At 31.3% G+C, this 23,225-nt stretch overlaps 2 protein-coding genes across 5 annotated transcripts in view; one reads left to right on the top strand and one right to left on the bottom strand.

Annotated features, from left to right (window-relative positions):
• Positions 1-1,982: 1,982 nt before the first annotated feature.
• LOC145247385 (zinc finger RNA-binding protein-like) lies at positions 1,983-9,748 on the bottom strand. The gene has a single exon (XM_080109071.1). It carries the CDS (start codon positions 9,188-9,190, stop codon positions 7,622-7,624), a length of 1,569 nt encoding a protein of 522 aa, XP_079965197.1. The 5' UTR covers positions 9,191-9,748; the 3' UTR covers positions 1,983-7,621.
• A 114-nt stretch (positions 9,749-9,862) lies between these two features.
• The window catches only part of LOC145247386 (ragulator complex protein LAMTOR3-B-like), a 43,186-nt gene continuing 29,823 nt past the window's right edge, over positions 9,863-23,225 (top strand). Inside the window, exons 1-2 of one of the 4 annotated variants that reach the window (XM_080109073.1) lie at positions 9,863-9,980; positions 10,344-10,483. In XM_080109073.1, coding sequence (XP_079965199.1) covers positions 10,475-10,483 — 9 coding nt within the window. In that variant the 5' untranslated portion in view covers positions 9,863-9,980; positions 10,344-10,474. Of the gene's footprint in view, positions 9,981-10,313; positions 10,484-23,225 lie in introns of those variants that run through there. The other 3 variants (XM_080109075.1, XM_080109074.1, XM_080109072.1) reach the window with 3 other exon arrangements.

Below are 23,225 nucleotides of genomic sequence, written 5' to 3'. Positions count from 1 at the left end.
GTGAGATGAGAGTTGAAGAATTGCGATGGAAGTGTGGAACAGTAGCTAACAAAAAAGATCATGGCAGGCATTCTGTCTGCATAACATGATTTATCAAGAAGCTGCAAAGATCTGGATGCAAGGCAATGCAGATCTTGATAAAAGAGATGAACATTGAAATGTTGACTATGTAGCAAACACTGAATGAGGATTTTCACTATTTCTTATACAGTGCTAATTACTCACTGCCAAGGCCCAACTGTCTTACAAAAACCAAGAAATTAATGTTAAACATTAGTCAAGCAAGGTATGCTCTAGTTCTTCTCAGGACCAGTTGCACAACATGCAAAATAACAGCTGAATAGCATACAATCTATACAAAGTCATGCAAGTCACAAAGACTAGGTTACTTCAAACTGTGATGGTCTTTGAGTGTGCTTCCATGCTATATTTACTCATATCTTTGGAAAGAGAAGAATCAATTCAGATGACTATATTGAGTTGCTTTCTACTGTTGTCAAGTGCTGGGTACAGAGGATGGCTATGAACGGTTATATGTATAACAGCACTGATTGTGTCACACTGCTGGGAAAAGCCAGAAGTGACTGCATGAGAACTTCTATTACTTCATTCCCAACACTTACCCTCACCATGATTGAAATCCTCTGGGCTATTATGTGTAGAGTGCAGTTGAAAAAGACACCAACCATACTGCTTACAACACCAATAGCTGAACTGATTGCCTGAATCAAAGTGATGTTCAGACATCTCTCAAAAGCAGTGTGCTCTGGGTTCAGTTCCTGCCTGGAAAACCAATGCAACTTCCTCAAACAAGCCATATTTGGCAAATCAATTATTGGCTAAGAGAAGATTTTTTTTCTTTCCCCAAAAAAAAATGTTAAATTTATTCTGAGCAACTTGTAAACTGTCAAATATTTCATAGTTTAAATTATATATCTAAATATAATCTAACAACGAAAATTTAATATCTCAGCAATATTTACAATGGGTTTTTTTGCTCTAAGCAATTCAAAACAATACACAATTTAAGAGGACTAAATCAAAACTGAACACGCATCATGAGAAATATATCTCTTTTCAGTATCAAACATGGAAATCACTTTTACATATAACCGTTTTAACTTTGTTAAGGTAATGCCATGTAAAACTCAACTTCATGAAGAATGCAGGTTCAATTCTTGAAATAATGCATTTGTTTATTTAGTTTGTCTTCATGAGTTCATTCTTTTCTTAATGATATCCTCTTAAATTTTCCAGTAATTTTTTTTTAAAATATCTGCTTTCAACATGTTTTTTTAAAATAAATTTTTGAATACTTCATAGTTGTTTCGTGATCCTGCAAGATTATTATATATAAGATAATGAAATATTTTCAATATAGATATATTATGTTTAACAGAAAACTCAGGTGCAACATACACAACCTGTGGCCTAAAAGCTAAATACATATTTCAATCTTCAAACACTATCAGTATTTATTTCAAAGATTTTTTAATACAAAGTAGAGGTTTATAAAAATCATAAACATAAAATTTTGAATGGCACACAAATGAAATCATGTTTTTAGCTACAATTTCTTCAAGCTACCAACTCCTGATAAGCCAAACTTTCCTCCTTTTTAAAAGATAAGGGTTGAGCTTTAAAAAATAAAAATGGGCCAGCAGTCCACAGCTTGAAGAAATTGCAAGTGTATACATAATTGCATTTATGTAGCCATTCTTTGTTTATGATTCAACATTATAATTCATTTATTAACATCTATCAGCAATTGACCCATAAGAGAAATAGATAAGCTATTAAAAAAAAAGTGTATTTTCTTTCAAAGATGAAGTATATAGAAAAGTATTTTTGAAAACAGGAAAACAGCAGTTGGAAATTGAAAAAAAGTGATAAAATAAAAAGTCTGATACTTGTTGCAGTTACTAGTTTGGTTGAAAGAAAAATGTTTTTCATCAAGATAAAAACAACGAAAAATCTCAAGATGAAACTTTAAACATATATTTTGTCTTCAAACCAACACAATTATGATTGGGCAGTATGAAACGGTTTGAAACAAAATGTTTGATATACAGTTAATATCTTGTTCACTGATCACACAAAATTAAAAATACTGAAGTATACCCCCTCCAATGTTTAGATTATCGATTCATCACTAACTGTTCAGATTATAAAATTAAAAACTTTTGGGATTTGTTAAATTTTTAACAGAGTTTCAGTTTTCCCAAGTTTAAAACAAAATATGCCAGAAATCAAAAAGTTTAAAGTTTAAAAACAGGTAAATATACTGAAATTCCTTTTAATTTTAACTTATAACTAAATTTAGTTTTTGAAGTTAATTGTACATTTATTAAAAAAATTACATTTGATATAAGAATTTTCTCTTTATGAACACACAATTTTTTTTCTTTTGCATCCTTAACATTTTTTAACCTCCAAATTACTATTTGCAGTGACAGATGATTTATTTTTTAATGTTGACGTTTTTCAACTTAATGTGCACAAAAGTGTATTTCTATGTATACAAATCTCATCTTAAAAAAAAAAAAGGGCAACGACTCATGAATATGGTGGGCTTAAAGGATTTTAAATTGTTTTTTACAAAACAAATCCACGTTAAAAAGTAAAGTGAATGAATTTTTTGTCTCATGATCAAATAGTGTTTCTGTCTGTTTTAACATGGTTCAAATCTGAGTGTTTTCTTTTTATTTACTATTAACAGAAAAATTTAGCTTGATCTCTACTGTGCTAAGACTCATACATCAAAGATTTAATGTGTTAGTTGTTGAAAAGAATCTTATGAAGAGGCAAATTGTGCTTCCATGTCATTTTTATACTTTTTTCTCAAAAGGTAATGGATTTTTTCCCAATGTATAAGATGGTTTGATCTAATGCCTTTACCACAAAATGGCATCACATGTTTAATTGATTACTGGACACATAAGACAGCAACGTTTCTAATTTCTAACAAACTTTGGTCATCATTTGGTGGCAAATGGAGCTACCAAATAAGTTTTGTATCATTGTTTATATTTTGCAAGATCTATGCGCTTACAGTGAAAGTTTTTTTTTTTTTTTTTTTCTGTTTAGATATAATAAAAAACGAAATTTTATTTTGAATCAATACCTATTTTTAATTTTTTCAACAACTGTAAAAGATTTTGAAATTTTGAGTAGAGGGGTCATTTTTATGAGAAAATCAACCTCCACACACCTAAAGGAAAATATAAAAAAAAGAAAGTTGGTGCTTATCAATAGTAATTAAATGTCTTAACTACCTGTGGAGGGAGTACACGTGTGCAAGTATGTATATGTGTATATATATATATATATATATATATATATATATATATATATATATATATAAAAGAAAAGAAAGAAATAGAAAAAATGCATACAATTATTCACACTATGCATTTTGTTTTCCAAATAAATTTTAAAAGCTATAACATTAGCAACAAGTGACTCTTAACATTAAGAATCATAAAATTCATAAGGATCTGGGGTTTAAGATGTAGATATGAATAAAGCACAAGATTTCGTCCTTACAGCCATAAGTCGATGGTGAGGGGGGGGGGAAGAGTATCCGTTACCAGGTTTATCTAAAAACATGTCAACTGTCGTTTTTTGCATAAATATTGTCCCCCCTCCCAAGTCTGAGCAAAGTAAATTAAATTTAAAGAAAAATGCACACAAAAATGCACAATTAATGGCCAAAAGTAATGCTTTTGTTACAATAAAGATTGTTGCTAGATATTAAAAAAATTTTTTTATATTTTAAAACTTAAAATCTAGTAATATTGACAAATTGATAATATAAACTTGATTTATCTTTAGAAATTGTATTTTGTGCATTAATTACATAAGTTTCAGTTCAAGTAGAAAGTACATTGTAAACATGAATGTGTTATTGTCTTTGAATATGGAATACCTTCGATACGAGTTTTAGAGTTAAAAGTTATGACGCACATAATGTGTTTTGCAAAATTTCCCTGAAGTGTAAAAATGTTTTTATTCAATGGAGCAGGTGAAACTCACTGGTTTCTTTAATACGACAGAAACACGTGAGAAATTATAGGTTTGCTTTGGTTTATGCTTTTAAACTTTAATTCAAACTAGAAAAGACTTTATATTTGTCAGGCTTTACTTTTGGATGTGAAGGGGAAGGGGTCATGATTGTAAACAAATATCAACCAGTTTTGGTAATCTTACAAAAAAAAAAAAATAAAATAATAATCTTATCGTTAAACATTCGATAGTAATTTTGAAGCCTTTAAACTAATGGATAAAATGCTATCTCAGTCTTGAATGAAAGTAAAAAGGCACAAGTCAAGTGTATTAACGATTTTTTGTTAATTTTATTCTAATCACCCAAATTACGGTAATGTCCAAGACCGGTGCCTTGAAGAAAAAAAAGTTACCTGAAGTGGATATGGTTGATTATAGAACGGAACGGAGTCAAAACACGAAACCATATATTTATATAAAAAAAATCTACTTTAGTTTTAACACTTGTGTTATCACGAAAAAAAAAAAAAAAAAAATTCTTGTACTATCAAAATAATAAAACGAATATTTTATTTAAAAAAATTAGTTTTTAACACTTGTTTTACAACGAAACAAAAAATTATTAAATTATATATTATAAAGTTTTATTTAATTAATATATTATAAAATCTTTGATGCATGTTTTTTTAGTTTCGTCGTAAAACAAGTGTAAAAACTAAGTTATTTTTTTTAATAAAATATTTGTTTTGATAATACGAGTAGATTTTTTTTTTAAAAAGTAATTTTTGGTTTCGTGATAACACAAGAAGTATTAAAACTAGAGTTTTTTTTTTTTTTAATAAATATATGGTTTCGTTTTTTTTTTTTTTTGTCTTGACTTCGTGACTGTTGTCACTTCTGGAAATAGGTTTCGGTATTATTGCCAAATATTTTTTTCTACTTTACTGCTCTAGTAAAAAATAAATAACATTAAGTAAGTTATATCAAGTTTCATTGTACATGTAAAATGCCGAAAGAAAACTCGCCAGGAAAAATATAGTCGCCATCTTTATAAACAAGTCGATAACAAGGCTAAAAGCACAGAACTAGATAATTATGAGCTTGAATTTATTGTAAAAAATACAAATAGTAACAAATTTTGCGAAAAACTTGAATGGATTTCAACTCAAAACATGTTAAAATAATTTACCTCCCCTTCTTTAACTATAAAATTTTGAACTTCTTTGCCTCATTATGGATTTGTCTATAAAGATAGCGACTATATTTTCCAAGACAATTGTAATTTTCAAGCTTCACGTGTACAGCGAAACTTGCTATAAATTAGAGCCTTTAATCATAATGTATGTTTTTTTTTTAGGGGGGGGGGGTACATGTTTTAAGAAAAAAAGCAATTATTGAGAGTAATGCCACAACCAATTTCACTTTAATTTAGGCGACTAAAATAGGATTCAACCCAAGTTCTTTTGTGCTGGAAAACCAATCATCGTAGCATTTAAGCACATTAAATGATTTAAATTCAATTAAAAAAGAAAACCTTTTTACATGAAATCTGTTTAAAATCGTAAACATTCTAAATGACAAATTTAAGTTGATAAGTAAAAATAGATTTTTACCTATTTGTGTTTTCTTTTTCAATTTGAAATACAATAAATAAATAAAAAGTTGCATTTCAAAAATAAATATTGAAACTGGTTTACTTTTGGTGAATATTTTTCAATATTTCGTTAATTATTTTGTTAATTTCCGGTTCTTTGACACGAAAATGCGCGACAAAATTAATGCAATCCTTGAGTTCATGAACATAAATGAAACATAATATTTAATGTTTGTTTTGAAACCTTAATTTAAAGGAGAAATTCTTCTGTAATGGACACTTTAGCGGCTCCAAAACTACTTTTAAAGATTCACGAATTAAACACGTGTCGGTTATTTATTTATAATCTTTATAATAATAGATTAAAATGGCCGACTTGTTTACCGTACGTAAGCCTTCGAAATTCAATAGTTTTAACGTTTTGAAACGTCAGGTTTACGAATATGAAATAAGTTTTATTCTAATGAAAGTTTTTTTTTTTTTTTTAAATATTATAGTTCACATGTGCTAGTCAAATGAAAAACATTAATTTTCTCACGTACCCCTGTCGTATAAAGGAAATAAACTATTTTCCTTTGTGGCTTCAGAAATACGAAAATTACGTTCAACGTTTTCAGAAAAATTAAGTTTTCAAGCGGAATCTATTTCCGTTTTTTAACCCATAGTTTCAAATGCACCCCTATTTTTTTAAAGCCAAAAATCAAAGTTTATTTTAAAATAATAATTTGGTGAATGCAACACTTTTTTTTTTTTTTTTTTTTTTTACTTAATTTAAAATAGTTACATTATACAGTATATTTTAGATATCGATAAATTTTTTTTTTAAAACTCTCATGAAAATAAAAATAATTTAGTGTTAATTTTTGTGGTTTATAAAAAAAAAAAAAAAAAAAGGGAGGGGGGGTCTGAAAAAAAAAAAGTTTCATAAGAAAATTATTTCTTATATAATCTATTGGAAAAAGTTCATTTTTCTAAAAACGCATTGTTAACGTTAAAAATGAAAACGCGGTATAAAGTTTTTTTTTTTTTTTTTTTCATAATAAAATTTATTTAAAAAAAAAAGGGAAGAAAAAGAAATGCAGTTTATGAGGTAAAATGTGTCAAGTTATAATTCATTTTTTTGGTTTCTTAATTTAGGCAATATTGAATTTGGGGTCCTCTAAACCTTTTTCTTTCTTGGCTCTACCCATCAGTTTCTGGGAACTTTCAGTGTTAGGAAGAATATTTCTTCTTTTTATTATTTGAAGGCTACATTTGGAGTTGTTTTTTTTTGAAATGAGAAGAATGTTCAACAATAAGAAGGAACCGTTGAAAATAATAATAATAATAATAATAATAAAGGTGTCACCTATCTTGTGTATGAAATTGGAATTTACTTTTTAAAAATCTATTTTTTTAAACTAAAACTATGTTTTAATAGCTCGCAGCCATTTTTTACGATTATTAAATCAAGCTTAGTCCAAGATTTCTTTCGTCAACTTTGTTTTAGATTCTCTTAATTTACAAGATTTGATGAATCGATTATTTAATTCGTCAAAACATGAGGCCATGAGCGATTAAAACGTTTTAAGTTTAAAGAGTAAAAAATAAATTACAATTGTATTGGCGAACTAAATATACAATCCAAAATCTACGAAATAAACAATCGAAATTGGCGAGAATGTGCAACAACGGTCCTTATTATGATTGAACTCCTTAAAATGAATTACTTTTAAAAGATAGAATCATATGAAAAAAAGAAAAACTTTAGGTGGAATATAAATTGATGTGATGGGTTTAACAGACAATAATAATGGATACAAGTGAATTTTCCGATGAAACATTCAAAGCATAAAACAAACATTTTATATTTCTGATATTGTACTAGAAGAAAAAATTTAAAGGTATTTTAAAATCGAATTTGGAAAAAAAAAGAAAAAAAAGAAAGGAGGAAGTGGGTTGGGAACTATATTTTCAACAAGAATGTGTTTATATATAAATCCCTGACTTTTTGTGTCTGTATTTCTGTTTGTTTAATGTTCCCTAGGCATCAGTGGTTTCAACTACAGTACAGTCTTCTTCGTCTTCATCTTCTAGTAATTCATCTTCTTCATCGTCGTCAACAGCAACCGCATCCTCCTCGTTTTGTTGTCCATCTTTTCTATCCTTCTTTTCGGTAGCATTCGCCTCCGAACTTCCAGACCCCTCAGCGGCCCGCTTTCGTTTCCTCTGTTTGAATTTCCTTTCCTGTGTGGGCAGATAATCCATGTCAAGCACTTTGCGAATCCTCCTAAAGGCCATCAGTCTAAGCATGTACTGGGCAGAGGTGGTGATATTTTCACGATCCTGGAGACTCAGGCCGGTTAATGGGTCGGTTGGCTCCCTCTCACAGGGATCGTATAGTCCATGACCCGACGGCATGATAAGACCAGCAGAAAGACACTCGAGTACACGGCGAAGAGCATTGCCAGGTCCCAGGGCAACTCTTACGCTGGCTATGCATTTTTGGACCAGTAATTCCATGGCCCAAAGATCCAGGTTTTGCCATTCGGTGACCCTTTTGCTAAGATCACGAAGTATGCGAAGTATTATAACACAATTTGGCAAACCCCTAGCTCGAGCTTGAAACCATTTTGCTCGTCTTAGTTGAGCTAAGGCTTCCAAACAAATCTCTTTATTCAACACATCTGGCGGATCACAAACATCAGCATCATTCGATTTCTTTTCGTCCTCATCTTTAGCGTTTTCATCATACTTCATGTCTTCATCTTTCTTTGCGTCTTCTTCACCACCGTTGGCCCCTTCAGGAGTTTTGTGGTCACCATTATTGTCACCACCTATTTCGACGGATTCTTCAGGGTTAGGCCTCATCTCTGGTGAGGTTAAAGTGATCCTACAGGAAATGTTCGGCTCTTTTTCTCGTGTAACCATTATAGCCGCAGACTCTTTTAGTAGCTCCAACTGGTATTTTTCGTCGGTCACCGTCGACAGGTGGGCCGGGATGCAATCGTAAATCTGCTGTAATAAAGTTTCTGTGGGTTTTTCAGCTGCTAAAGCTACAAGATCGACAGTTGTGTCGTCTTGCAACAGCACGCCGTGACCGAATACACCGACTCTTTGGACCCCTTTTAACGATCGATAGACATTATCGTGCATGTATCTGTTGTGTCGGTCCTTCTTATTCGGTGTATTGCTAGACTCATTATTTTTCGTGGAAGATCCTGCGGCTGGCTCCTTTTCTTCTGTAGATTTGTCGCCAGTCGTCTCGGTTTCTTCTGTGGATGTTGCAGTTTCGGTTTCTTCTTTGTTTTCCTCCTTGTTGCGAGTGTCATCCCCATCTTGTGGTGTTGAAAGTTGATCAGACACGAGCTTTAACGCTTTCTCGCAAGACGATACCATTTTTTGAAATGCCGGTAAATTGGAAGGGTAGAGACTGGCGTGCTTCGCCATGACATGCCGGTCATCAGATGATTTGGGTTGCCGGACATGCCACGGTGGGGGTGGTAGAAATGGCATCGGTGGTTGATGCTGCATCCCTCCACGTTTAGGAAAAGGTCGATAACGATTTGGCTTTTGTCCTTCGTTCTTCCCAGACTTTCCGGTTACAGCCATGAGTGAGAAATGAACACCAGAAAACCAAAAGAGGAAGATGACAAGAAGAGAGGGTGCGTCGGTTAATTTTTTTTTTTTTTTTTTTTTTTAACTTTACAAGACCAATAACAATAAGTTACACTTGTAAATACTCATTAAAACTGTACACTGATGTTCAGAATGGGTACTGTTGCCAATGAACATAAAGTTTTTTTTCCTAGTAGTTTAGGATGAGTGAGTTTTAAAAAGAAACAAATATCCCGGTCGGTGTACAGAGATGGATGGCTGACTACTACAAGACAAACTGGAAAAAATAAATGTCCCAATTGGAAGATCAGCAAGAAGATGTGTATATTCACTTACGCAACAACTGATCCTATTGCTAGCGAAAATCCTTTTGGCGTTCTTAATTGTTTTCTTTGTATTAAAATTAATAACAATAATAATATTATTATTATTATTATTATTAAGGAGTTAACGAGTTACAAGAAGGCATTCGTGTATTTCGGCTCCCGCGCGACGGTGCTCTTATTTCTTGCATTGGATTATCTCCCTTCGTACCTGAGAATCTCGCGTGACTCAGCGAGAAATGACGGAAATGAGAGAGGAAGGAGGGGCTATGTTTGGTTCTTTCTGTTCTTTTTCTTCTATTATAGGTTTCGTTGTTTCTTTCTTTTTTTTCTGTTCACATAACGCGGTTATCTGCCCCTTTTTACATAGCGTTGTTATCTGCCTTCGTAAAGCAGGCATGTCCTACGTTTCGTTTTTGTGCTGACGTCAGAACTGTTGGTAATAAGTCACACTTAATCAGGTAAACAATTTTTTTTAGTGGTGATTTCTCTCTTAAATTATTTAATCGTTGATCTAGTAATTGTTTGGTATTTAAAAAAGGGTACTGGCGGCATTTGTGCGTAAATATATATTAAAATGTTTTCACAATTAAAATAAACAAATTTTAGTCTTGAAACAACGCAATATTTACTTTTAGCGCAGAAACAACACAGCTTTTCTTTTTAAATTAATTTTTTTTTCTTTTTTTTTAAATTAATATTGTTCAGTTTCCGTATGAATCGCGTTCCTTATTTTTCTCGTTTTAAATGCTTGTTTTTTGAAGCCCTCGTTCATTATCGATAGATCTTTTATTGCTTACCATGACGTCATTTTCAATGAACAGGCCTGCCTGCTTTACGAAGGTCGTGTTCACTATATATTAAAAAGGAGGGGTGAGTGGAGGGATTCTTGACGTCACGCGAGATTTCAACTCTTCGCTTCACACCCATATTCTAAACGAGACGACAAAACAACATGGCCGAGGTAAGTAAACAGGAAAATAATCTCTTCCAAAAGATTACAAAAATGATAACCATAAAAGCTTGCTTGATCATATTTTTCTAAATCGATAATAATTTTATTTATTTAGCCGATTTATACGATAATATGTCTTTCAATATTTTAGTAACTTCTAATAGTGTAGTTTTTAACCATTAATTTTTATTTGGGGGGTTGGGCTACCTACAAAAATAAATAAACTTGCAAGTTGTAAATTAAAAATAAAAGAAATAATTTTTTTGAATCGATGGAGATTTTTTTGGTTTAAAATGAAATTTCAAAGAGTCCTTATTTTATCCGCCTAAGTTAGATAATTTCTAAAATCTACATTTTTGTGTTATTCATTTTATATTATATTATTATTCATGTATAGTGCTAATTTACGAATCTGCGGACAAGAATATAATTGATGAATTATTTATTTTATACGGATCAAAAATGAAAGAATTGTCGGCATTAATGCAGTTTAGCATACCCTTAAAAATTCGTTTTCGCAGCGTTCTTTTCGTGCAAGGAATAATTAACAACCCCCTCCCCTCATTTTCATGTTAAGAATGGCTGTCTAACTTTGCTTGATGTTAAACTGCACACGTGCCGAATTGTCACTTAAGAATGCTTAGGTAATTGTTTGGCTTCTGCTACTTCTCTTGAGGAAATATCGAAATTGGGTGCTAATGGACTTACTGATCCGCGCAGTTTTTTAAATCGCATTTCCAAGTGATATGTTTTTTTTTTTCAATTGTAAGAAGAGGTACAAAACACCCTCCCCTCCCATGTTAAGAATGGCTTTTTAAATAATAACATTATTTCATCACGGATCAATAAGTGCATGAGTACCCGAGATTGCTACTTTATTTATTTACAGCTTTCGTCTTTTTGTCGATGTTTTAATTATTTGCTCTCAACATTTTAATTATAAAATGTTGATGCTTTAACGTGTTAAATAGTGTTTTCGAGTTCAATTCAATTTTTACGATATTTTTATTTATTAAATTAAGTGAAAGTACGAAACACTCCCTCCCCATGTTACGACTGGCTTTCTAAATGTCATTTCAGCACGGTAATATAGATGCATAAACACCCAAAGTTAATTTCATTTATTGAACGTAAAATAAATCACGTGGAAATTAAATTTTTTTCAGAAACTTAAAAATTATGATTTTGATATATTTTACAAGTGAATAAAAATGTTGATAAAACAATGTAAACTTAAAGCCTATTATAAACACCCCCAACCTCCCCATGTTAAGAAGGGCTTTCGGAATACCCCCCCTCAAAAGCCGTTCTTAACATGGGGAGGTTAGGGTGTTCATACTACGCTGGGCCGGGGCAGGTCGTAAAAAAATACCAAATGTTCCTTGCTTTTGTATTAAAAAATAAAAAAGTTCTGTCCTTAAACAGAAAATTAACCTAAGTTATCACTCTTAGTCTCATCCTTGACTTGTTTATAAATATGGCTTTTACGTTTTTTCCGAGCAAATTATATTTCTATGTTCAAGTTGCTTTTATTTACTGCGTATTTCTTTATTTTACTCTGTGATATGTTCAACAACTCTTATCGAAGACTAAACAAAACTGTTAATGACTGTCGAAAATTGGCCGTCTTGCACTTTAAGGAAACAACTACGAGGAAAAAAATGTGACATAAGTCGTATTACACCGGTTGAAAGAATGCCATTTGATTGGATAGCGAAATATTGACGTCATTATTATAAACTATTGATAAAATTGAAATTATTGTAAAAGAATTTAATAAGTATTTAATATTTAATAGTATAAAAAATAATATTGTAAAAAAATTAAAAAAAAAAATTAAGTTAAGATAGAATTTAGAAATTGAAATTATTGTAAAAGAATTTAATAAATATTTAATAATAGTATAAAAATAATTAATGGAAAATAATTTTTAAAGAGTTAAAGTCATTTAAGTAACACAATTCGATCGCTTATTAATAGTGAACTATTTTACTTTTATTTTAAACTAGCATGGGTGCCCGGCGTTGCCCGGGTATTTGGAGGTGTGTGTTAAACGAAAAAAATAAAAAAAAAGTGGTAGTAGGAAGGCAGTCTGGAACCTGTACCGCGAAGGAGGAAAGAACGGGGGGGGGAAGTGACGTCTTTGCTGTTACGACCACCGCCAAACCGGAAGTGACGTAGGTTTAAATTAAGGCGAGACAATCGAAAAGATGGGATGACTTTCGAAAACATCTGCGAAAAAAGCGACTCTCCCCTCCCTGTAGAAAAGTGCCCAGTTCAGCATGAAGAAATTAATGTTTTTAGCCAATTTTTCGGTATTTGTCATCTGAAGGGTTGAGCTTCAAAACGATACTGATCTTGTGAAAATCTGTCGCCTCTGTCGAAAGTTTTATGCAAACATACATGCATTTATATATTGGTAGCTCAAATTTTCTTTTAGTAAAATTTCAAATGTTTAGACCGGAAATCGTCTGAGTAATTTGGTAGAGACCACAGAGGTCAATTTTTTTTTTTTTTTAACTTTGACCCCTATTATGACCCCTTAACATTTGTTTGGGGCTCAAATCGAGTTATTAAGTTAGATCCATGTCCAAGGAACCTATATCTAAAATTTCAATTGTTTATACCCAAAATTGGCGAAGGAGTTTGGTAGTGTTCTCAAAGGTCAAATCGTGTAACTTCTGGACCTTTTAACAGCCAAATTTCTGGCCAAAAACGGATTACAAAGATTTTCCCAAATCTCAATACCCTGTATATCAAATTTCGAGCCTGTAGACTGAAAATTGAGTTATTGTGTCAGGAAATGTACACAGACACAGACATTTTCACTTTTATAGATATATAGATTTATAAACCAATGAAAATCTTTTGTGCATGCGCTTTCAGGGAGCATCCATTTAAAAAAAAAAAAAAAAAAAAACCTATATGTAGAGTCCATGTTTCCCATGAAATACAAAAAAAAAAGTCTAATATTGTCAATTTCAATATCATTTCTTTTTATCATTTCTAATTATTTTTTATGTTTGTCAGTTTATTTATGAAATTACACGCTAAAAATCATTGTTTAAAAAATTCCTGGCCGGAGTTGTACAACCATCACCACCCCCTGCGTAATTTGTATACTGATAGGATTTTTGAAATTTTTCCACTGGATTATTATTGATTGGACACTGATTAACCAGATTATGATAAAAACTATTTGTTTGCGGCAAAAATATGCATGCTTGCATGTATAGAAATGGTCAACAGTGATAACATAAGGAATTACATTGCTTAATATCCGGAAAGCTATTTGTTAGCAGTAAAAGTATGAGCGCGCTTACATGTACTCACTACTGATAACATAAGAAATTACACTAATCTTTATACAAATTTTCTTTATTTTTATTTTTCAATTTCTCTGTGTCTTTATTGAAAGATGAAAGCAGTAAAAAAAACAAACAAACCTTTTAGCCAATAACCAAGCAAAAAAATGACCCCTCACTAGGTGGCCAGAAAGTGGGTGCTCATTTTAAGTTACATTTTCATGGAAAAGTGATCACTCTCCTTTTGAAAAAGTAATTACTTCATATCATGAAAACTATTTCTCTGTGACGGAAACAGTTAGCAGATTCATTTTTAGCACACCAAAACCTACAAAAAAAAACATTTTTCTGTACGAACGTGAGACCTAATTTTTTAGGTTTACAAAACTCAAAAGTTAACAATAAAAATGTAAATAAAATCGCTTTAAAACAAAAAAAAGTTATCCGGGCAGGTAGAAAAGTAATCTTTATTACATTTGATAACTTTTCGTTGACCGAAATCACGTGGTAAATCAAAATTACGAAATATAAAACGTTGGGTATATGAAACAAAATGCTTTCCGCTTATTGAAAGAGAATCGTTGAATTAAAATAATAAAATAACTAAAATCGACTTTCCCCCCCACCCCTGTGGAAAAGGATTTATTGCGTAAAATTATATTAATGATCCTCTTTTTATGGTATAGGTGCAGTATTTTTTCACTAGGTACGTGCAAAAATGGGTGGATAAAGATATAGGGACCTAGTTTTGAAAGCCGATTTATCATAATTTTTTTGTAGGTTTCTGACGACTTTTTGATTGCATTTGAAAGATTAGAGACTAAAGTTAATCTCCTAAAGGAAAAAAATATTTGTACACATGAAAAAAAAAAGTTATGAAAGATGTTTTCACGGCAAGCTAACCAATTCAGCTAAATTTTGAAGTTAAATAAATTCATTGTAAAAATCCTTTAAAAGATAAATATTAGTTTTCTGGGCCTATTTCAAAGTAAAGTAAATTCCTAAGATATTGAATTAAATAAATAATTTAAAAAAACACATTGTACAAAAAATAGCTTAATTAGCCCTCAAAAAGCAAGTAATTCTGCTGTTCGCCAAAATGCAACCAATAAATGTTTGTAAACACGATTATTTTTTTATTTTTATTTATTTTTTTTTACATGAGGATCACCATTTATCAAGGCCCGGAAGCCACTCGGGGATAAGGATTATTTTGTGTACAATAATCAATGGGATAATATCGTAGTAATAGTTGGTATTGTAGATTTGATAAAGTGTCTTACTTAAGGGGGCGATTAATCAGGAATTTGTTTATGTTGGACTTGAAGATGTCCAAGTTGTAGCCAGGTGGAAAACCGGCAAACGGAAGAGAATTCCACAGGCGTGCACTTCTCAGAAAAAAGCTCATGAGTAAGTTACTGGAATCCATATTAAATAAAGAAGTAGTCAACCACCTCAGCAGAAAACCTCCTTAGTGACATGCAATATGGTTTCCATTCTGCTAGATCTACAGCTGATGTGCTAACAGTTATATCTCATAGGATTAGTGAATCTCTCTACAAAGGCTTCCTTTCTAGGGCAATTGCTCTTGACATATCGATAAGGTTTGGCATAAGGGCGTACTTCACAAGATTTCCAGCTACAGTATAACTGGAAATGTTTTCTCAATAATTAAATCATTTCTCTGATAGGTTCATAAGAGTAGTGGTTGATGGGCAGCAATCAGAGGCCCACAGTATTAATGCTGGAGTCCCTCAGGGGTCCATCCTGGGCCCAACTCTCTTCCTGATCTACATCAATGATCTCCCAAAACACATACTTAAATCATTCGTTGACATCTATGCTGATGACACGACCATCTACGGCAACACATCAAAGGTCGTAAATGACAAAGCTCTCTCTGATTCCCTCTCCTCTGATCTAGAGCATGTGGTTCAGTGGGGGAAGAGATGGCTGGTTACTTTTAATGCATCTAAAACCAAGCTCTTAACGTTACATCATCAACGCTCTGTTCCTCATCTAGCATCAAATGAAATGGATGGCTCTCGCCTTAGGGAGATTTCATGTTTTGGCAAGCTCCTGATCTGAAATGGAACACGTATATCAAGTCTGTTGCCCGGGCCGCTGGGAAAATGGTGGGATCCTTCTTTTTTTTTGTCATGCGCGCTTGCATGTACAACAATGGCCACCACTTATTAAGCAATGTAATTCTTTGTTCTACCTCTATGAGTAGTATTACAAGCGTATGCTGTATTTTCGTGGACATCGGCAATATTACATACCTAATGTGCTTCAACTAGTCATATCTTTTTTATTTGTGGATCAATTTTTAAAAGAATTACATTGATGGAAAGAGAATAGAATAAGCATTCCAATGATAATTTATTTTTCTTTTATACATTCATGTTTTTATGCTCCAAGTTAAAAATGAAAAAAAAAAGGTAAAAAATGACGACAGCAAAAAGGGAAATTGTTTTTTTCAATGTTTACATTTCATATTTATATAATTGAATACAAATGCGCGGGGTCAAATTTTATTGGATATGGTTGAAATTTTACAGGCTATATAAACAAAGAAGTCCATCTCTACTGGATTTTGATTTATATTTTTATGACCACAGGAAGCAAAGTTATGACGAGCAAAGTTGACGAAGAATATTTCAAAATTGATAAGATAAATCGGCATATATCATCCATTTTCATATAGATAATAGTTTCAGAATTATTTTCATGTATATGTAAATATTTGATAATTATTGTACGGAAATTTCTTTAAAATGTTATCTTTTATAGAACTTCAAATCCATTTAACGGGGGAAACGGCTCGCTATGCGCTGACCAGCCCACAGTCAGCTTATTAACGAGTTTAGTTTGTATTCTATTAAAAATAGAAAACTGTTTTTTCTGCTTTCAAAACGAAAGCATAAAAATGTTTCATTTTTTATTCTGAGTTTGTCAATTCCAAAAAATTTTCAAATTTGATTTCCAAACAATACTATTTTGTTGTTTTTAACGATTTTAGTACACATGTACTAAAAGCATTAAAAACAACATGCATTTATCTTTGTATTTATGACTTCTTACTTGTACTTAAGATAGAATTGTTTTTTAGTGGTAAAAAAAAAACAAACAAACAAACATATAACAAATAAAAGGTACACTTATGCTACCATGCTGAAATAATGTTATTATTTAGAAACCCATTCTTAACATGGGGAATGAAGGGTGTTTTGTTAACTATTCTGTACTTTCACCTAACAAATAAATAAATATATATGAAACTTCAATTTATTTTTCTCATTGTCAAGACCATTTTTTTGAATTTGTAAGACAAACCATTTTTTTTTTTAACTGAGGATATCTAAATAATAATAATAATAATAATAATAATAATTAGGCAGTTCGATAAAGAATTTCATTGTGATGCATTTTGTAAATTTTTACCTTAGTTCCACCTCCTACCAATTTGAATATTACTCACAAGAAAAATGGACGCACATTGACGCATAACTATTTGAAGTCTCGATAACTATCATGGTAACCTTTATTGGGTTGGTTTCTAACAGTATTTTTGTTTATTTAAGTCATTATCAGCAATGTAAGTGTCTAATAGCGGCCATTTTTTTTTTAAAACGCTTTGAAGTGAGTAAAAATTCAAATAGGTAGAAGAGTAACCTATCTGGCCTTTTCATGACATTTGTCATATATTTGTTTTTTTTTGTTTGTTTTTTAATTTATGCAATAAATCCTCTTCAGTTCAAAAAGAAAAATAACAATTATAGTTATTTACAAGTATTTTATTTTTATTCAAATTCCACTTAAATGAACAATGTTTCGTTTCATATGCCTGATGTTTCATATTTCACAATTTTGATTTACCAGATAACTTTGGCCAACTTTTTTTGTTATGCCTGCTATTAGTCAAAATAGCCCTGTTCTGATACTATGCTTAAATTTTTCTGTCAGTGAAGACAAATCTTTCTAAACTGAAATAATTTAAATGTTTATCCTAGTTTAAAGTGCTTTTTTTATGAAGTTGGATTTGCATAAAAAAACGACCTCGTGTCTTATTCTGCTCTCATGAAGAGGCAAGTAAATAAGGATTTAAATAAAATTTGACTTATACTACACTTGTAGCTGAAGCCTGGACATAAAAATATATTTGATGTCTATAATTTAGATTTTTACTTATAGAAAGTTTTATTTTCATTTAAAAAAAAAAAGACTTTAATTAAAATAACATTTGTTTTTATTGCCACATATTAAATATTAAAACATAAACTAACATTATATTTAACTTCATAATGAAATAAACTTTTTAAAAATTTGTCTAATTTTAACTTATAAAAACAGAACATTTTGTAAACTTTGAACTCAGTGGAGCCAAGTTATAAAAATAAGTTTTATCGACAAACAACCAAAACTCATAAATCGATTTAGTTGAAATGTACTTCCTCATTTTTCATGCCTATCCAGGAATAAAATGAAGAAAACAGTACACACACAAGGACTGATTTATAAATTTTTGCAAAAAAAAAAAAAAAAGAAAATTATGATTGTAAGGTGGAATCAACTTTGCTTTTAAGAGTTACTGAAACAGCCGAGACAAAAATAAATTATGAAAAAAAAATTTGCTTTCTTTTTTATTTTACAATTATGAATATATTAAATTTTTTAGACAAAATTGAATTTAGAGTCCCAGATTGTTTTATAACTAATATTAGAAAAAAGAAAAAAAATTAAAATAAGCATTTGTGGTTTGCCACCATGTTTTTTGTTTTTTTTCTTTTTAAACAAAACCAAATTTAAGGATCTAGGTCCAGACATTTTCTTTTAATGAGTTACTGCTTATAAAGGGCACATGAGTATAAAAATTAAGGAGTTTGTCAGGTGGACTGAGACAACACCGTGATGATTGGTATGATAGTTGAAACTGGGCAGAAGTTGTTTACATTGAAGTTGAAAACTGTTGTAGTCAGTTGGGAAGCAGCCCTTGTAAGGAAGTACATGTTTTTGTCCTCATAATCGTTAACTACTGATGTTCCCTCAGGGCTCCATTCTAAGTCCAACAACATTCTAGGTATGACACTAATTTTTGATACCCATAACAAAAATACAAGTAAAAACTAGTAAAATGAAATTAACTTTTTTACTCTATATTAAAGAGGAAGGATCAGGGTGTAACTCGCATATAAACATTCTTTATTTTATACTGAATGAAACGGACAACATTTGATTTGAACGGCACAAAATAACCAAAATATAAAAAAATGAGAAATTAACATGGCGTCGCATATATACGAAAAACTGGTCTTTATAAAACATTAGAATTATAAGGAAAAAAAACCTAAGTACAAGTAAATATCTTTTTAAAGTTTTTGTTCAATCACAATTCAAGTGAAATATAAATTTGATTTTTGAGAAAATAAAAATTCTCATGAAAAATTTTGTATATTTTATTTCAGTTTATATATAGTTCAATCTTTTTAAATAAGTGTGTGAAAAAGAAAAAAAAACAAACAAAAAACCGAAATTGATCAATTATTAGATTTTTGAGAAATTTAAAAAAATCACTTTTTCATTGTTTTTACATCAAAATAAAAATAACGTGCTTCCAATTTTCTCGTTTTTTTTTTTAGTTTTTTTGGGATTTTTTTTTTTTTTTTAATTCACCGGTTTTATGGAGAGTTTAAAAAAAAAAAAAAGTTTTTAGAATCTTCTTGAATATTGCAAAAATTATATTGAATCAATTTTATTTTACAAGTTTTCAAGTTGTCATATCTATCTTTTATATCAATAATCTTCCAGAGAATATTAAAGAAATTAACATCTGTGCTGATGGTACTACTCTCTTTTCTAGTATTGTTTCTCATTTGTCTCCCTCAGATCAGTTGACATGTTAATCTAGAAGTTCAGTTGTGAGTGGAGTACAGATTGGCTTGTTTCATTTAATCCTGTTAATATTCAGCTCATATCTTCCAATTGTAGGGGTGTCACTTTTCTTCCTCTGCAGTTGAGGAGAAATCAACTCTGAAACTTTTTGGTTTTTCATTCTCATCAAATCTTTCTTGAAGTTCACATTACTCTTTTTGCTTCTCATAAATCCTATTCTCTTTATTGCTTTTAAAACTTTATCACGCCTCAGGTTATTCTCTTTCTCTGCTGTCAAATTATGTATGAAGTATTGTTGTCATTTTTGCGTTGGTGGATCTGTCTCATTTGAGGGTTCCCGATAAGATGTGGAAATGTATCTGAGTGGCCCCACCTTTTCTTCTTCACTACAACCTCTTTCTCAGACATGATGCTGTTAGTCTCGGTCTTTTTCATAAATGTTCTTATGGCATGTGTTTTTCAGAATTGTCTAATCTATTCCATTTCCTTTGTTCCAACTCGTTTGACTCTTTAGTCTTGTGGTTTCCATCAATTTGCTGTTTTGATATCTCCTTGTAATATAGCTTCTATTCCAATAGGTTTGTTCCAAAAACTGCAGACTTGTGGAAGTGTTTCAGCTGATTGTTCCTCCTACCTATAATCTTGGTCTTTTCGATGGGCATTTTTTTATATAATGGTCCTTCATTCTTGTTAGCTCCTTACACCAAAGGGCATCGCATCTTGTCTGGAGTGATTTCCATACAATATTAGTCGCCTTGCTATCCAAATATACTTTCTCCACATTTGAGTTTTCATTTATCTTCATTGTTTTACACTTTTCACACACAAATTGGTTATCTCTCACTTACCTGTAATGCCACTACATTTATGTACCTAATCTTTATAACTACCACAAAAACTTGACTCATCAATCAGGCATCGATCAGAATGAAAGCAAACTACATTTCATCATCTGATTTATTTGTTGCTCAATTATTTTTCCAACCATTTTCAGAGCCTGATCATGATTACTTCTATCCACAATTTTCAGTTGTACCAAGATCTGTCTTTTGGAACAACCTTTTTATGATCTGATTTGTCAAGTCTGTGATCATCTCAACACCTGTTTCATTTGCAGCCTTCAACATTTTTGTAATAATCTGAAGCTTTACCCTTCTTTATCTTACTTCCCCATACTATTTTGTCAATTCTTCCCCATGCTATTTTCTTTCCCATACTATTTTGTCAATTCTTCCCCATGCTATTTTCTTTCCCATACTATTTTGTCAATTCTTCTCCATGCTATTTTCTTTCCCTTACTATTTTGTCAATTCTTATGGTTGCATTTACACCAAAGTTAAATACATATGACAAAGGGAAATTTCCCCCAAATCTTATACAATACAGAACTTTTATCTGATGATGCTGAGGTAAATATAAAATATAAGAAAACCAAAAAGAATACATATGGGGTACTTTTGAACCAGACATAACTAACTAGCTGCTTGGCTTTGCTCGGAACATGTCAACCACTGGCTTTCAAAGCGTAACAGCACTACTAAAGGAAAATACTGAAGAAAACATTTAAATATAAAATCATGAGGAAAAAAATATAACAAAAATAAAAAAGAAGCAAAAACCTACTATAATTTGTTTTATTCTTGTAACAAACTTTTTGAAGTGAAAAAATTAAACAAGTTGTTTGTTACAACCAATTTATTTGGTCAAACAAAATTGAACAAAACTAATAAGAAAACCAATTTTTGTGTGTGTGTTTCATATATTTTAACAAGTTTTTTTTTAAAAAAACACTCGTGTTTTTGATGTATTTTTTTATTTTTCATTTTTTTTTTTTCTTTATTAAGTAGACTTTTCTATGGGTGCATAGATGATGTCAAAGTGGGGTGAGAAGAGACGGCGGATGTGGAAAAAACTTCATTAACCCAACCGGATAGCTTTCCGATATATGGTTTAAGATGAAGACAAAAGGATCATTATCAAATTTCTGTCTCTACATAAACTCAAAAAGATAGCTGTCGAATAGCTTCCAGCTGGTGCTGTTGATCCCCCCCCCCCATTTTCCCCAAAGATTGTCTGCTTTTTGCCGCACATCGATTAGCATCTTACATCCGATTTCAGTGAAACCGGAGCACATGATGTCATGTTCTGAGCAGACAGTTACATCTGGTTCAAATTCTGAACAAGTACTACATATGTATTAATAAAAGTGAATCTGCATATTCCAACATTGTTTATCTGCATTCTATTGCTTTCTATAAATTTTCTTTATATACACACTAAACAATGTTTCAAGCAAACTACATTCACCTTATGTCTTTGGCCCTTTTTTGTCCATCTACAAGTGTGGTTCTTCAATTTTTTTTTCACACTGCTTAAAATAGATCTAGCAATTGAACGTTCAATCACTTGATCTCTAAATTTTCATTCAATCTTCACACCTTTCTCCTGGGGATAAATGTTCTTGCTGGTTTATGCTGTTATCATTTTTTTCACCAAATCAATTACTTTCTAGAGCTTTCTGTCTCTTTTCTGCACTAATAGATAATCCACTTGAGTGTTTGCTGGTTCAAATTCATACATAACATGGCTCATAAGATGGCTTTCTCTTTCTTGAAAAAAAAATAACATTGCCATCTACGATGAGATCAAATTCTAAGATTCTTTCTGTATTGTAATCAACATATCTATTTCCTCTATGTGCACCCTCAATATCACCAGAAATCTTTAAGAACTTTCTTCTCACCAAACATACATGGGCTTGAACAAGCCCATCATAAATTTCATCTTTTGCATCTTTACTTAACCCACATTATGGTACTTTTTCCTCACTAATTCTTTTTTTCTATATCAAACATGAGTTGCTCATGGCAGTCATTGCAATCAGGGCAATGATGGTGGCACAAATTGACTTTTTCCATTGAACTATCATTTATGTGTGTTTCGATGTGAATTCGTTTCAAATCTTTCTCGCTCACTTTCAATTAACATATGTGCATATCTTTTCAACCAATCAGCTTTGCAATGTAGAATTCCAGTCTGGGCAATAACCAACAGCATTGTTTGTTCATATGATCTTTTTCAATTACTATACCCATTTTTCTGCAATAAGAATATCAGCATCACCTGTTCCCTTTTCATTTCCAATCTAAAACAGATTATAACATGCATTCTTTCCCATGATCATGCTACAAGATTTATCTCTTATTTTTCTTGGACACAACGATAAGTTTTTTCTCTAAACTCAATGTTTTCTAGTCTTCCTCGCAAGTTTCCAATATTCAGACTTGCACAATCTCCAATGCAACTAATTTTCTCTGCAAAAAAAAGGCACAATTTTTATCAGTGTGGTGGAGATCAGTGCTTTTATCAAAACCTCTTAAGCCTATCAAGGCTAAAGAGCACTTCACTTGCCCGTTTAAGTCTTTTTAAACTTTATTTTCTCTAAAAACATTAGCATTATTCACTGTTTTTTTTTAATGTACTAACCAACGTGGAGTTCAACTTCTGCCAATGAAGGTGTTGCTTGAGACGGGCATACACAAATGGTATACTTT

Source organism: Euprymna scolopes, chromosome 25 (genome assembly GCF_053919585.1).
Source record: "Euprymna scolopes isolate OS-2025 chromosome 25, ASM5391958v1, whole genome shotgun sequence".
NCBI classification, from domain to species: domain Eukaryota; kingdom Metazoa; phylum Mollusca; class Cephalopoda; order Sepiida; family Sepiolidae; genus Euprymna; species Euprymna scolopes.
This window is presented reverse-complemented; position numbering and strand designations above follow the sequence as displayed.

What these genes read in the sequence shown, in the direction of transcription:
- LOC145247385 (XM_080109071.1), bottom strand. Translation starts at nt 9,190, where the DNA reads ATGGCTGTAACCGGAAAGTCTGGGAAGAACGAAGGACAAAAGCCAAAT.